The following is a 14,458-nucleotide window of genomic DNA, read 5'->3' on the forward strand; positions in this document are numbered from 1 at the left end:
TGCCATCCAAGAATGCAAATTTGAACATCCCCCACCCACCTCACCTGACTTGACACCCACAGACTACTGCTGTCTCCTCAAGATGAAGAAGGAGCTCAGTGACACTGATGATGATGTTACCGTTGCTGTGGACCACTTTCTGGAGGTCCAAGACATCGACTTCTACAAAGAAAGGATGTCCCCATGTACAGAACTTCCAATTCTAGTGGTCCATGCGCAATCGTTCAGCATTTTAATTCATGTGGGATGTTTGTTATACCCCAAATTAAATGTCTTTCTCTTGAAGGTTATGGACATGGACGGCCCTCAGCCAACACATGTCCTAAACGTGAGAATCTTTAAATGTGTATCTACATTCATGCTGTTGTTTGACTGCAGTCTTTCTGTCTTTGCAGCATGTTTCTTTCGCTACAACCTGCTGTCGCTGGTTTACTTCCTGTACCTGCTGCTGCTGCCCTGGTTCCTGTCTCCCAACAAACACACCATCAGAGGTAAGATCATTATCTTATGGCATTTTTTTCCTTAGACCTTCAATTTGTTAAATGTGATTCCAATCACTGTTACTTGAGGAAACAGTTTGCTTGTGCTTTGACTTGTAATGAACTGTTTCATGTGATCAGTCTCACCCACAATTTGAGTGTGTATGTTATGTTTTACTGGAAGATGATAAGGAGACTGATAGCTGCTGCCTGACAGATATTACCCAGGGCAATTCTTGCTCTTTCACCAGTTCTGCCTCCCTTTAATACAGCTGACGGATGAAGGGGGTACTGAATAAAAGAAAATAGAAGTTGGTGGTTGATGGAGTCTATCAACCAACAGGAGTTCACATAAGTTCTCTTTCAAGATTTTCAATTTGTATGTTATTGTTTTTAAGTGGAAATTTTCTCAGGAAAGGCTGAACAAAGGTTAAAGAAGGATCACACCAGTGTTGACTGAGCAATTTGCCTCATTATGGACCATTAAAAACCACATCATCAAAATCTTTTTATTGCAGACATTCTCCTTCCTTCCCAAAACCTGACACTGAGTGATCACAAAAGGTTTCATACTACCTTTTTTCACATATGCAGCAGTACTCCCTAAAACACACTTTAATGTGTAAAATTGTTGGGTCTACCCTTTAAGGGGGAATAAAATGGGTAACTAATCAGAATTCAGTTTAAGAACTCAGCCATCTGACTTGTCTGGCCCAAACTTTTTCCCTTAGAGGGCCAATCTTGAAACTCAATGATGGACCATGGGCCAAAAGAAAACACTGTTGTATTGTATTGTTAAGGTGCCATGCTGAATGGTAGGCCTATTATCATCCAAAATGTCCTTCATCCGGTTGGCCAAATTTGGCCTCACTTTGGGCAGCCCTGGTGTGTATTAGTGGTAAAAATGGTCTCCATTTATTTATTTATTTTTTATTTTTAATACAAGTTCCTACAAGAACCTCCAAAAGAGAACCTCAGTTTTTTCAGCTTTACATTGTACAGTACCTCCTTGATCCAACTCGTTGCTAGTAAGACCAGGACAAGGAGTGTTTCCATTTTAAGAGAATTCAATGCCTGGCTAGTTGGGGGGACTGAGTAACCACTGAACTAATTCTGATGGTAGAGGGACAATCATCAAGATATTCTGATGTTTCAAACGTTCATGTCTTCTTCATAGATAAGTCTGCAGTTAAAGAACTTACCAGTGTTACATATGAATACGAAGCATGTGTATTCTGTTGAATTCCAAGTTCATTTCTCTGCTGTACATGTGTATATGCTGCCTCTTCTGTTTTACTTTGGTTTGTTTAATCTACATAGTATGTAAGATCATAAATCTGTGTGTGTGAGTAGTTTCCACTGATATTTTCCACAGTGTTGAAATGAAAACTGCTCCATCACCAACTGACATCGTCGTGTTGCCAGTAGGGCAAAAGTCAGATTCTTAGCTTTCTTCTCCAGTCCGGCTTTCTGTCTCCATCTGACATTCTTCTGATCTGGTCATATAGAATGTTTAGAGAGGCTTTTATTTTGGTGGGAGAATAATTAAACAGAGAGAGTGAGAGGGGAACAAAAGCAAGGGGGGAGTACCCATAATGGAAAACCCACTGGCCTGCCAAGACCCTGACACGTGCACGCACATGTTCATATGCACACACACACACACACACACACAGCTGTATAAGCTGAGCATGGAAAAAAAATGAAGTGACTAATGGGAAGCAGCACTCTTCTAAAAAGAGACAGTTTAAATCAAAGCTGGATTACTCAACAACTGGCCTGTGTTCAAATATTCAATTTGACTCATCATGTACAAGACTGCTCTGCTAAGTAATCCTTTGAGAAGGGGATTGAGATCTTTCTTCTGTCAGTCTGAGCTGATGTCTCTTTAAAACTTTAGTTTAGAGCAACATTTCTCTGCAGCCGCTTGTCTGTATGGTCCTCAGAGGAGAATTCTCCATAAACTCAGTGATGCCTTGGTGTTGTTTTGCAGCACCATCACATCAGACTGTATTATCAGGTTGAAAATATATTAGAAAAAAAACCTAAAGGCCTCGTCCCTAATGTTTTATTTCTGAGTAGACCCCTGCCCCCACTTTCATCTGCCTTAAAAAAAAAGAAAAAAAAAAAGAAATAACTGGTACCAGTGTTGCGGTGAAACCTTACTCCCTTTCGTTCTACTTAATCGCAGTTTATTTACTTCTTCTGAAGACTTCCTGATTCTGACTTTTAAAGCAACATTAAGTAGAAATTTGTGTTTTGTTCAATCTGGCACCTCCTCCCTCACATTTTCTTTACAAGTGTATGTAAACTTTCCACTACGACTGTATGTGACTAACGACCAGTATTTGTTAAAAACCTAGCTGCTGCATTTTGGACCAATTGAAGACGTGCTAATGAGGACTGTGTGATGCCTGTTAAGAGGGAGTTACAAAAGTCCACATGAGAAAAGATTGAGGAGTGGACTAGAAGTTCTACGTGTTCGGCTGTTAGAATGATTTTGATTTTAGCAATGTTCTCAACTGAAAGAAGCAGGACTGGACTGGACTGTTTAATAATGTGAGGTTCCGAAGTTCAAATGTCGGTCAAACAGTTGGCCCTATACCAAGATTCTTAGAGGTGTATAATGATTGACCTCCTTACTAAAATAATCAGGGGCGATCACAAGGACCCAGGTTTTATCAGAATTGAGGTGGAGAAAGTTATGTGACATTTGTAGAATAAGCTAGATAATCATGAAGGGCGGTAAGGTTGTTAAGGAGTAGCTCTAAAACCATCCAATTCCAATTGTAAGTAAATTATTATTATTATGCTTTTCCTGTTACTTCATGTAATATCAGACTATAACGTTAGCCAGGAAGCAGCTGACTTGTGGTTGATCACGTTAGTTGTTGTCTAACTGTAGCTAATATCAAACATATTGATTTAACTTGAAATATGGCCTGATCCTGATCATCTTTTCAGTTGCCATCAGGAAGCAGTAAAATAACCATGATTTGTCAGATTCTGTATGTTTATACAACTTGCAACTGGAGCACTGCAACATTTAAGCTTCCCACCCTCAGCCTGATGTCACATGGTCTACAGCGGGGTTCCCCAATTAGTTTTTCCCAAGGACCAAGCATAGCATTGATGCGGTCTGAGAAAATAAACAAAACTGATCAGTCCAGTCAGATTTAAAGTGACAGCTCTCTTGGTTGACCTTGTGCTTCTTCATGAAGGCCATGTTGTTTTTGGTTTATTGATTATCTGAGACCTACTGGTGATCATTCGCAAGGGTAAGGGTCAAGCGTGCGGTGTGGGATGAGGTAAAAATAAAGCAGAGCTGCACACACTTTATTTCATGTAAAAACAGGTATATAGTGTCACTGGGTCCGCGCTGGCTGCTAATTGGGGTTGGCTTGTCTATAGGCAATCTAGCTGTGAACTAGGTAGACTGGAGAAGCTTATATGGAAATGAAGGGCAGGTGTATAGGCTGATGAAGATCCGCTGAAGAACAGATGACTTGGGGAATGGTGGGAAGAGCTGGACCCGCAGACAGTACGGCACTGAGATTAATAACAGTTTGAGCCATGAGAAGACAGTGTATATGCAGTGTGTAAATAACAGATGACAGCTGTTTGTGTTGCATGTTATAACAAGTCTAATTGAGATCAAGGCCAACTGGAACACAACTACTACTGTCTTAAGTGTTTCATGGCTCAGTCATTTTTAATACAAGATCACATTGCAGAGGAGGAGGAAGGGAAGAGTTGCTAACTCATTATCCTTTAACATTTTAAAAAGCAGATGCAGAGGCAATAGCAGATCAAGACTCTATTGATTTGGAGCTTTGGAGTGTCAAATAGGCAGCTGAAGTCTTTATGTCATATCTAATAAAGGACGACATTGAGGATGTTAGAGGCTCTAGTTTGGTTGTGTCTTACTATAGAGCTGTATATGATCAGGAATACAGCAACATCACTCAACTTTTCACTTGCAGAGCCTTTTTATGGTACCAACTGTGGCTCTGTCTCTAACAGTTGTGTCATGTTTTAATACAATCCACATGTAACCTTGACATACATACAGTCGTGGTCAAAAGTTTACATACATCTGATACACGTACACAAGAAAATGTTTATCATGGCAGTCTTGAGTATAGTATAGTATGATGAAGTTGATCACATATTCAAGAGTGCTATCATCTGGATTATTACAGTAACAAACAATATCTTTAAGGTTAAGAGAGTAGACAAGTAGGCTCAAAAAGCGAGACTCTAGGTCTCTCCATATGTATACTTCACATTAAAAAAAAAGGTGATCGATGGTTTCTATTAGGTGTCTACAAAAGGTACGAGACATATCAACATCTGTAAAATTAGAAGACAGTTAACAGCGTATATTTTATGTAGAATGTGGAAATACACTATCTGTAAGGTAAAAGACAAGCACTTTTCCAGTTTGTGTTCTCAAGCTTAGATCTCCAGAAAAACTTTCCTTTTAGAACAGTTTTATTATTCCTTTGAAAAATCTGGTGAATATGCTTATTGTTACATTTTATCTGTGATAACAAACATTCATTGTGTCCAGGAGGGACATCTGACACCATGTGGCTGGTGGTAAATAAACTTTGCACCTCCGTGAGTAAAAGAATTCCTGAACTTTTTTGTAAATACCATGAAAGGTATTCCACATTGACTGCTGCTTTGCTTGATAAAGTGAGCTCTGATGGAGAAATGTGAGTAAGCAATTGTGAAAAAAAATCACTGTAATAGACAGATAACCCCGCCACTGGTACAGTGATCCAGATTCCATGTGTGAGGGGCCTTATCTGTCCTGGTTGTTTTTTCAGGACTTCAGGACAGGTTTTTTCAGAGTCTGGTTTGGTCACACTCCCACCAGCTCTTTATTCACTGCAGTGCACATAACCATTAATGCCAACACAAAAGGATTGATGTGGTTCAGCAGTTAACATGAACAATTAAGGAAGTTGAAATGAGAACAGCATTTTCAGTGTACTGGGTGCTCTGGCTATTTTCATACTGAGTGTTGCTGCATAGAATGGGTGTGATCAGCAGGTTGTTGGTTTCTGAAATTTTCACTCCAGACTGTCTGAATGTGTTTTGGAGTGTACTGGCAGTAAGTTCTTGATGATTCATGAGTTAATAAAGCAAAGTGTGCTCTTCTCCAGTATAGAGAGCCTTACATGTTCGCTCTGTTTGTGTGGGTTTCGCCTGGTGCGCCCCATTGACTGTATAAAATAGTGGACAGAGCCACTGTGACATCACCCATAGTTTCTGAAGAGCCAGAATGAAGCTCAAAGTTGGTGGTACTGGCTGTCGCCATCTTGGCAGTGCCTAACACCGCCTAACTCCCAGCTAATCAAAGAGTTGCATAGAGGTGGATCGTGGGTGGAGCTGAAGCGAACCTAGTTAGTTAAACAGGCCCCTCGAGCTGGAAGCTACCAAGCTAGCTAACACTAACAAGCTATCTGTGTTCACACAAAGAGAACCACAAGCAGCCAGAATACCTTGTACATAAGCTGCAAGATGGCGAGCAGCAACTGGCACCAAGGTTGTGTGTTTGTGTTTGATCTGAGCAAAGTTTACACCCACCAGATATTCATTTCTCTTTGTTATCCTGCAGTTTATTCTCTTTTCCCATCTCCTGTCTGTACGTTCATTATGTAAAGTAATGTTACACTTCTCCTCCATTCAGCAGTCAAATAAGAGAATTAGAGTACAATACAGTGGATTTCAGCACCTCTGTGGCTTGTTGTGGCAGGTGAGAGTGAAGATAAATCCAGTTTTTAATCCCAAAAGTTTGAAAAACACTCTCTGCACTCTCCTCAACTGTCTTTTCCAGCTCGCCGGCTCTAGCTGCTATCTGCCACTTATGTCATTAACAGAGTCGCTCGTTAATCCAAAACGCCAGCCTCTGTCCCTCCATTCTGGTATTAGTCCAATTAATCACACAGAAAACCATATTATGTGTCCGATATCTGAATAAACAACACCAAAGACATCAACACCACAAGTATGGCAAAGATATCAGTGACTGGAATAAGCTGAGGTGAAGCTGAGCAGACAGCTCGTGGGTACCAAAGTGGCCACGCCCCCAATTATGCGTAACTTTAAGCCTTAGTGTGCCTTAGTGTGTAAAGTTAATTATGCGTAACTTTAAGCCTTAATGTCATTTAAATGAGTGAGTCATATAAAAATTCGACCCCTTACAGTTGTCATGAAGAGATAAATTAAGTGAAGGGACCAGATCTGTCTTTTTTACCAGGCTGTAAACATGTTTTATTTCTGCTGTAAAGTTTGCCATTTTATCATGGTCACTTGTGGAGATTAACTCACATTTGGAGCCAGCCTCAAGCGGCCATTAGAGGAACTGCTGTTTTTTGGTACTTCTGCATTGGCTTCAATTATAAGAGCTGGAATTGGCGCCTGGTGCACCCACAGTTTAGTTCCCTATGCAGCTCTGGTTAATTAGAGACTCTGAATGCCCATATGTGAATAGGAATGTGAATGGTTGTGTTACTGTATTTGTCTTTGATTGGCTGGTGACTGTCTACGTTGGATGAGTGGATGAACTGTAGATGATTGTGAATAGTTCACTGATCAAGAAGTTAGAATGATTGTTCTTGTTCTAAATCTGAGCTGTGTTTGGTTTGAAGACTGTCTCAGCTGTGCTGGCTGCCACTTGCTCTTTGCAGCTCAGCTCCTCAAGCTTACAAGAGAAGGACAAGCTGTAGTGTCACAAGCGCTCCATCCATGTTTTTCTACAGCCTGTGGTCACATCTGAGCTGCAAAGACAAACACATGAATACAACAAAAACAGGACCACACACATTTTAAAATCAGGAAAACCAACTATTAAAGCTGCTGTACAGTCTTGTCACACTGAGAGTTGCTCAATATGAAAACCACCAAATGCACACATACACACACATACATACAAGTTGCTGTGTGTGACGGTGATTTCCATCCAGAGAGGGTTGGGCTGGAAAGACAAACAGTGGCAGGGGAAGCTGAACCACTGTGGCCCCACACTCTGTCCTCAGGAAGCGTCAGCTCAGAGTCAGTTATAAAAATATTTTTATTGTTTGTTCTGAGTATGATTTGTCTCCTTCACCTGCAGTCACGCTGTTTGACCTTAAGCACACACACACCGTTGGATGATGTATCTCACGGGTGGGCGGACTTGGCCCGTTCAACTCCTGTTTTAGCTAAGACATCATAAATAAACGTAATAAACATGTATTTGTTAAATGGGTGAAAATCTATTTTAACCATAATTTATCAAGATTTGACAGCACCCCCATTTGATAGCTGAGGTCAAGAGCTCTTTATAACAGTTGATCTCATATCTGTAGCCCTTTAAAATGGTCAACAGGTTCAGCTCTGAAGGTTACTTATTTTGGTCACTAATTCCACTAAAAAAGAAAAACAAACAAACAAAAATGCTGCTACGCGTTATATTTTCTGTAATAACTTAAATCGAAATAAACATGTTATTTTGACAGCCCTAGTGTGTATTCTTAAAGTTGTTTCTAAGTGACAGTTAATTGTTAAGCCGAATGTGTTTATATGTATACCACTGTTGCTACAGTGTGGCTGTCATTCACAAATGTTTGCTGTGTATGAAACTTTTAATGAGGCTGCTGAAAGCCTCGACACTGTGGATCTGCTGACAGACTGTAAAAGGTTTCATCACAACTCTATTTATGATCACACTACACAGACACACATGGCCCTGTTAAACATTGCACCACCAATGGGTGGAAGTTACAGACATTAAGATAAAAGGAACAAGCTTGGTGTGACATTTAGCATTCCCAGCTGACTTAACAATGTAGGACTCCTTAAATTAATAAGGACAGAGGAATGCAGCTCTGAAATACTGTAGATGATACAACAGCAAGCTAAGGACTGACACCTGCAGTTCATCATAAGTATTAAAATGTAATTTCATCTGGCTGCTTGAGATGGTCAGGTTTGGGAGCTTGTTCAGAAACATTTCTCCACAGCTGCTGGCCAGACTGCCATGAAGTTTGCTGTGGACCATCAGGTTTTGACTACTTGGTCAATGATCAAGTACCTTCATAACTACATTTTCCACCAAATCTGCAGTGGGTACCCATCCTTGGGATCATATCATTATGGGAATTACAGGGAAAAACTGGATGGACAGAAATGCAATAGATATCGCCTGTACAGAACAGAACAACAAAATCATAGAGAACACAGATTTCATTGACAATATCTGATACAAGTACATGTTATAAAATATATGTGTAGAATGTAGATCCAGGATGACGACTGAGCAGGCCTGGCATCACCAAGTGGTGCCTGAGCCACACTCCACTGTGGTGACCTGGAAAATATTAGAATGTATAAAGATTTAAAAGAGTTGGTCATAAAATATTCTCATCTTCATCAAATTAATCTTCCTCTTAATCAAATTGAACGGTTTAGACAAACCAAGCTTTGGCTTGATTTGTATTTGGTTGTGAATGCTGAGTCACTGTACATGTTCTTTACAAGTGTATCCAAACATTTGACCACAACTAAAACTCCTTCCACATTTTTCAACTTAGAAACTCCGTTCGTAGTTCAATATTCAGCTCAATTAGGAGATGATTGCTATGACTTTTCCCATTGTTATCTTTCATACTAACCGAAATTTTCAATGTTTTCCATAAAAAATGTCCCCGTTTAAAATGAATGGCGGAATGTCCAAAAATCCCACATTTTCACACTTTTTCGAGCATTTTCAACTCTTAACTATTCACTCATGCATTCAGCCTGAAAACTTAATTCAGACATTTCACATATTGTCAACATTAAGCAATCATTCAACTTTTAAATCGGGTAGCTGTAGCTCAGGAGGTAGAGCGGGTCGTCCAGTCATTGGAAGGTCACTGGTTTGAAGTATCCTTGAGCAATATACTGAACCTGAGTGCTCCTGATGAGCAGTTGGCAGCTAGCATGGCAGCCTCTGCCATCAGTGTATGAATGTGTGTGTGAATGGGTGACTGTGACAAGTGTTGTAAGGCGCTTTGAGTGGTCAGTAGACTGGAAAAGTGCTATAGAAATGCAAGTCAATTTACAAATCCTATTAAAACTTTAACAAATATTTAACTGTCTTTGAAGCTTAGTTGTAGCTTAGTTATAATGGAAGTCAATTAGAAATCACTTCAAACCCACTCATTTTCAAACTCTTCCTAGTCCTTCATTCATTCATAAAGAAACTCCATTCTGACTTTGAAACGTTCGCAAAGATTAGGACTTTCACACATCAATTCAACTTTTTCACATCATTCATACTTTTTACACAGACGCAGTTACATTTTTACATTTTTTTTTGGCATTTTTAGATTTTTATATTGGTGTGTATGGGACAGGGAGTCGAGAGGAGCTCTGAAAAAGTCTGAAAACCTTATCTTCAACTCGCTCCCATTCCCACAGTTCACTCTACCAACATAATGTCAACAGCAGCTTATAGAAAGATTTGTGCAGGTCGCAACTATGTGGCTATTGAAGCAATCGGACCAACAGTTTTGGCTTGGTGTGCTTAGCAGTGACAGGAGTGCCAACCAACTGTCGCACTGGCTCCCATTTAACCGAGAGGAAAAACATATGGAGGCATGCAAACACAGCCACTTTTCATAACTGCTCCACTAGTCCCATTTTTTTCCCATCAGCTTTTTCAGCCAAAGTTACCACTACCAACTTAGCTACATCACAATGGTAACCAATAACAATTGGACAAAGACTGAGACAGATTTGCCAATGAGTGCAGTTTGACACAAACTTTCACATACACCTACCAACTCTGTTACCAACACTAACACATAACCACACCCACAGACCCACAACAACATGATTTGGTATGAAAGGAGCATCCTTGAAAGGCTCAGTGGTTCACAAGCAAGGATTGGCTGAGGTTCACCATTTGATTGTATAAAGAATATTACTACATGGGCTCATGAACACAGCAGGTAAAACTGCACAGCATTGCAACTTTATGGGAATCTGTTGAATATCACTATTTGTGTGAAACTGAGTTCCTATTCATCAAGGTGTATTTGACTGCACGCTGACTTCTGTTTTCTTTGGGCTGATCTCCATTTTCTCTTCTTGTCTCTTGTTCTTCCAGGTCACACAGGACGGTTTATCAAAGTGGTATTCTGTACCAGTCTACTTTTTGTACTGGCTCACATCTGCTTCCAGACAGTACTATACACATATCCTCCTCTCAACATCATCATAGGTGATAATTGTTCACAATGGGACACCATAACAAGACATATAGGACTGTCCAGGTATGTAAACTGTTGTCTGATTAAGTGTAGTAACCCATGCCTAATCATTGTCATTGATGGTTGGATGCTGATTGAGGGAAAAAGTGTTGATAAAAATAGTAGCTTGTCTATCCAGACAGGAATCACAGTATTATTGTGTGTTACCTAACAGCTGAACCTGAGTAAAACATATGTGTACAACATTTTGGAAATATTCTCAAATCTTATCAGTTGCATCTGCATGCACAGGAAATGTTTGACCTCCCTTGACCTTTCTTCACATATGCATGTGTGTCTCATAGGCTTCCCTTGGACAATATTTGGAGTGTGTTACGCCTTCTATGTCCTGACCTGGGTGTGTGTGTGGTTGCCTTGGTAACAGTCATCCTCTGCAGAAGATTGGTGAGGAACAGAGAAATGGTAGCTGCTGCCAACATTACATCGGTGAGTCATTTTGTGCGTGTCTGTGTGTGTTTGCAAAGGAGGGATGGCTGAACTTGTCACAGTGTTTGATAAATGAACAATCTCTCTATTAGACACTTCATGAGCTTTCCTCAAGTGCCACCTTCAGGGACAGAAAGGCCTCATGACAATAGGCAAATTGTCATGTAATTTCCAGAGCACATCTATGTTCTCAACAGGATGAACTTTTTTATTTTTATTTTATTGCAGTACCGATGCAACTGGCTGACATAAAGTCAGCAGATAAGCAGACACACTTACACATAAAGTCTCCGCAATGACAACTGCAAGACATGTGTAGATAATCTCTGTTAAGACAGACACATTTGGGCAGATATTTCCAGTCCAGTATACTTACAACCAATGGCATTTAGGATTAAAAGTAGGAGAAGAAAATAACACTGATGCCCAGGTATGTTAATTAATTAAGAGGGTAACCTGCACCTCCTTAGGAAACATAGATGACAAAAATGGCACATATACTGTATAACTTATCTACATTGTGTCTACTATCAGCTGATAATTCAGAAAAAGAAATAACAAAAAAAGGAGTGAAGATGAAATGGAGTAAAAAGTACAATATTTGCCTCCAAAATGGAGTACAGTGGAAGTATAACGTATGAGAAAATGGAAATGCTCAGGTAAAGTACAAGTACTTCAAAAGTACAGTACTTGAGTAAATGTACTTTGTGGAATGAAGACTATTGACCTATGAAGTGGATCACATGCACAGGGCTTGATACTAATGATTGCAGATGTAGTTTTTGTTTTGTTTGGATTTGTGTCTTGTGTTTAGGGGGCTGTTTTTGTGTTTGTATATCTATTCTTATTTCAGTGAGGTCTACACAGTTGGATGATGCTTCTGTTTAGATGTTGATGTATTGTGCTACTAGATAATGGTGGGTTGGCTGCTTGTAAACTTAGTAAATTGTCTGTAGTGAATATTTCTGAAAACTGTAATATGTAACAAGCATTATCTATTCTTAAATGCATTTGGATTCTCTCGAATGTTGTGTCATATTTTATAATTCAGTGGGATCCCCAAGCTAACTTCTCCCCTCTGTCTAACTGGATATGTTTACACAGAGCAGTAAAGTCATGTTTTGTAAGAGGTGGCTGAGTTTGTGTGACATTTCCGTCTCAGTAATAAGAAACATAAGATCTTTGCCACCTGTTACTGTATATCATGACTGAGTGTTTTCCTGGCACTTCTCTATACTGTGTGTTTACAGGGATATTCGATTACTCTGTGTGTATGTGTATGTGTATTTATACTTGTTGGTATAGGCACAATTAGGAGAAGGGCTTTCTATCATTATTATTAGTCAGACAAGTGTCATAATTATGTGATGGAACCTGATATCCTGAGTATTCATCTGCAATTTTTAACACTGAAGAGTGACAACATGCAGTAAATCAAAGTCATTAAATCTGTGTTAGGAATCATTTCATCCTTGGCCTGCTGTCCTTCTCTATAACTAGAAAATACTGCATTATAAGCAGGGGGTTTAGGAGCATAATTAATACAATATTTCTTAGAATCAGACACAATAAACATTTCTCTACTGAAGAATCCTGAGTTGAAACCAAAAACTCAGATTCATATAACCACTCAATTATTATCATTTATTGTTTTATAGTGAACCCGCAATGTTGCCCACATACAGGAACAGAATTCAGGAATCCTGAAATGAAGAAATGCTTTGACATCATTGTCAACAAAAGCCCGCGGAACATCTGGCACTGTATTCAGTGGTCCCTCTGAGCGAGTTGCTGTTGTAAAGGGGAGCAGACACACAGTTGGGAATGGATTTATCTGCAAATTTGCATAATTTAGTGTTCTGGACACAGCATTCCTTGTCCAGAACACCCCAGACATGTTACATACAATATGTAACTTCTGTGGCGAGGGGGTTCTCTATCAAAACAAAACAAAAGATGTGTGCAGAGTGGCCAGGCTGAGCGGGGGGCAAAAGCTGCTGCTGAGCTACTTCGAGCTGGCTCGAGAGTCTGGATTTGAGCCAGACCCTCTGGAGAATAGACACCTGGAGTTACATCAGATTCTGTGTACCAATGGGAGGAGAGCTCAAAGATTACTTTTAAACAATTGGGATTTATCTTCACTTTATCAATCTGACTGCGGTGGCCATCTGTGTAGCTGACCTGTGTTTTCGGGTGTTTGTGTTCTGTAATATTGATTGCTGACTGGAACTGGAAGGGAAATGTACTTTACTTAATGAACATAACATTGCAGAGAGGACAGGGGAAAAGAATAGAGGGAACCAGAGTCCCTGGTGAGTAGGCTACTGAATTCACTGAGAGTTTTCCTGAATTTAACCACACAGACACACACACACCCGGTGTGTGCTGTTGGTCGCTAACATTAGCTCATGGCTAATGTACAGCAAAGTAACCTGGCTGTTTGGGGCAGATAAACACTACATGAGTAACGCAAATAAACACTAAAGTTCCTGCTGTTAAACTCACTTCACTGTTGATGTACACACCATTAAACAATGATGGCTGATGAAAATCTATCTGATACCATAGGGGGTGTACTTGGTCTACATTGGTGTTTGGATGGGTGGTGTGTGTCAAGTGGCATCCGTGTGAATACCAGGACCCAGGGAAAGAGCAGAGTTGATGTGTACAAAGGAAACGGGGCAAAGTGGGCCACTACTTGCTGAGGGGAAATCCTTCTGCATGGATGAGAGGCTGGGTTGTGCAGCTCTCCTCTGGATCCGGAACCTGTTAGGTAAACACGGGACAGTCTTGGCTTGTCCAGCGAGGTAAAAGACTGCGGCCTAAGCAAAGTAAAATCCAAATGTTTGGTTGCTCCCTTGAAGTAACTGCTGCGCAGGTGAAAGCTGATGCTTCCAGCTACATGTTACGATGGGACTGCCTTGAAATGGGCGTGCAGCTGTTTTTTAAGGTTCTCCATGCATCCAGCTGTTGCGCAGAACTGACAATGCGTTCAGGTGGGGGGGCGACCCCCATTCCGAAGGACCGCCATTCCGACAGTCCGCCATTCTGAAAATTTCCGAAGGTAGACCTTTTTTCAGGTTCGAAATGGTGCCCTTTTTTCAAAAATAATTAAGGGCCGGCATTCCGAAACATGAAAGTGAACGTTCGGATGGCGGCCCTTCGGAATGCCGCCCTGGAACCGTTCAGGTGTGCTTTCAGCCAATGAGAGAAGGTAGTTTCAACCTGGGGAACTGTAGCAAC

The 14,458-nt window shown here is 40.4% G+C and overlaps 1 protein-coding gene across 1 annotated transcript in view; it reads left to right on the forward strand.

Annotated features, from left to right (window-relative positions):
• piezo1 (piezo type mechanosensitive ion channel component 1 (Er blood group)) overlaps positions 1–14,458 on the forward strand; it is a 99,938-nt gene that overhangs the window by 27,348 nt on the left and 58,132 nt on the right. Inside the window, exons 2-4 of the mRNA XM_073482491.1 lie at positions 396–491; positions 10,627–10,792; positions 11,074–11,215. Coding sequence (XP_073338592.1) covers positions 396–491; positions 10,627–10,792; positions 11,074–11,215 — 404 coding nt within the window. The remainder of the gene's footprint in view (positions 1–395; positions 492–10,626; positions 10,793–11,073; positions 11,216–14,458) is intronic.

Source organism: Pagrus major, chromosome 15, assembly GCF_040436345.1.
Source record: "Pagrus major chromosome 15, Pma_NU_1.0".
Taxonomy (NCBI): Eukaryota; Metazoa; Chordata; class Actinopteri; order Spariformes; family Sparidae; genus Pagrus; species Pagrus major.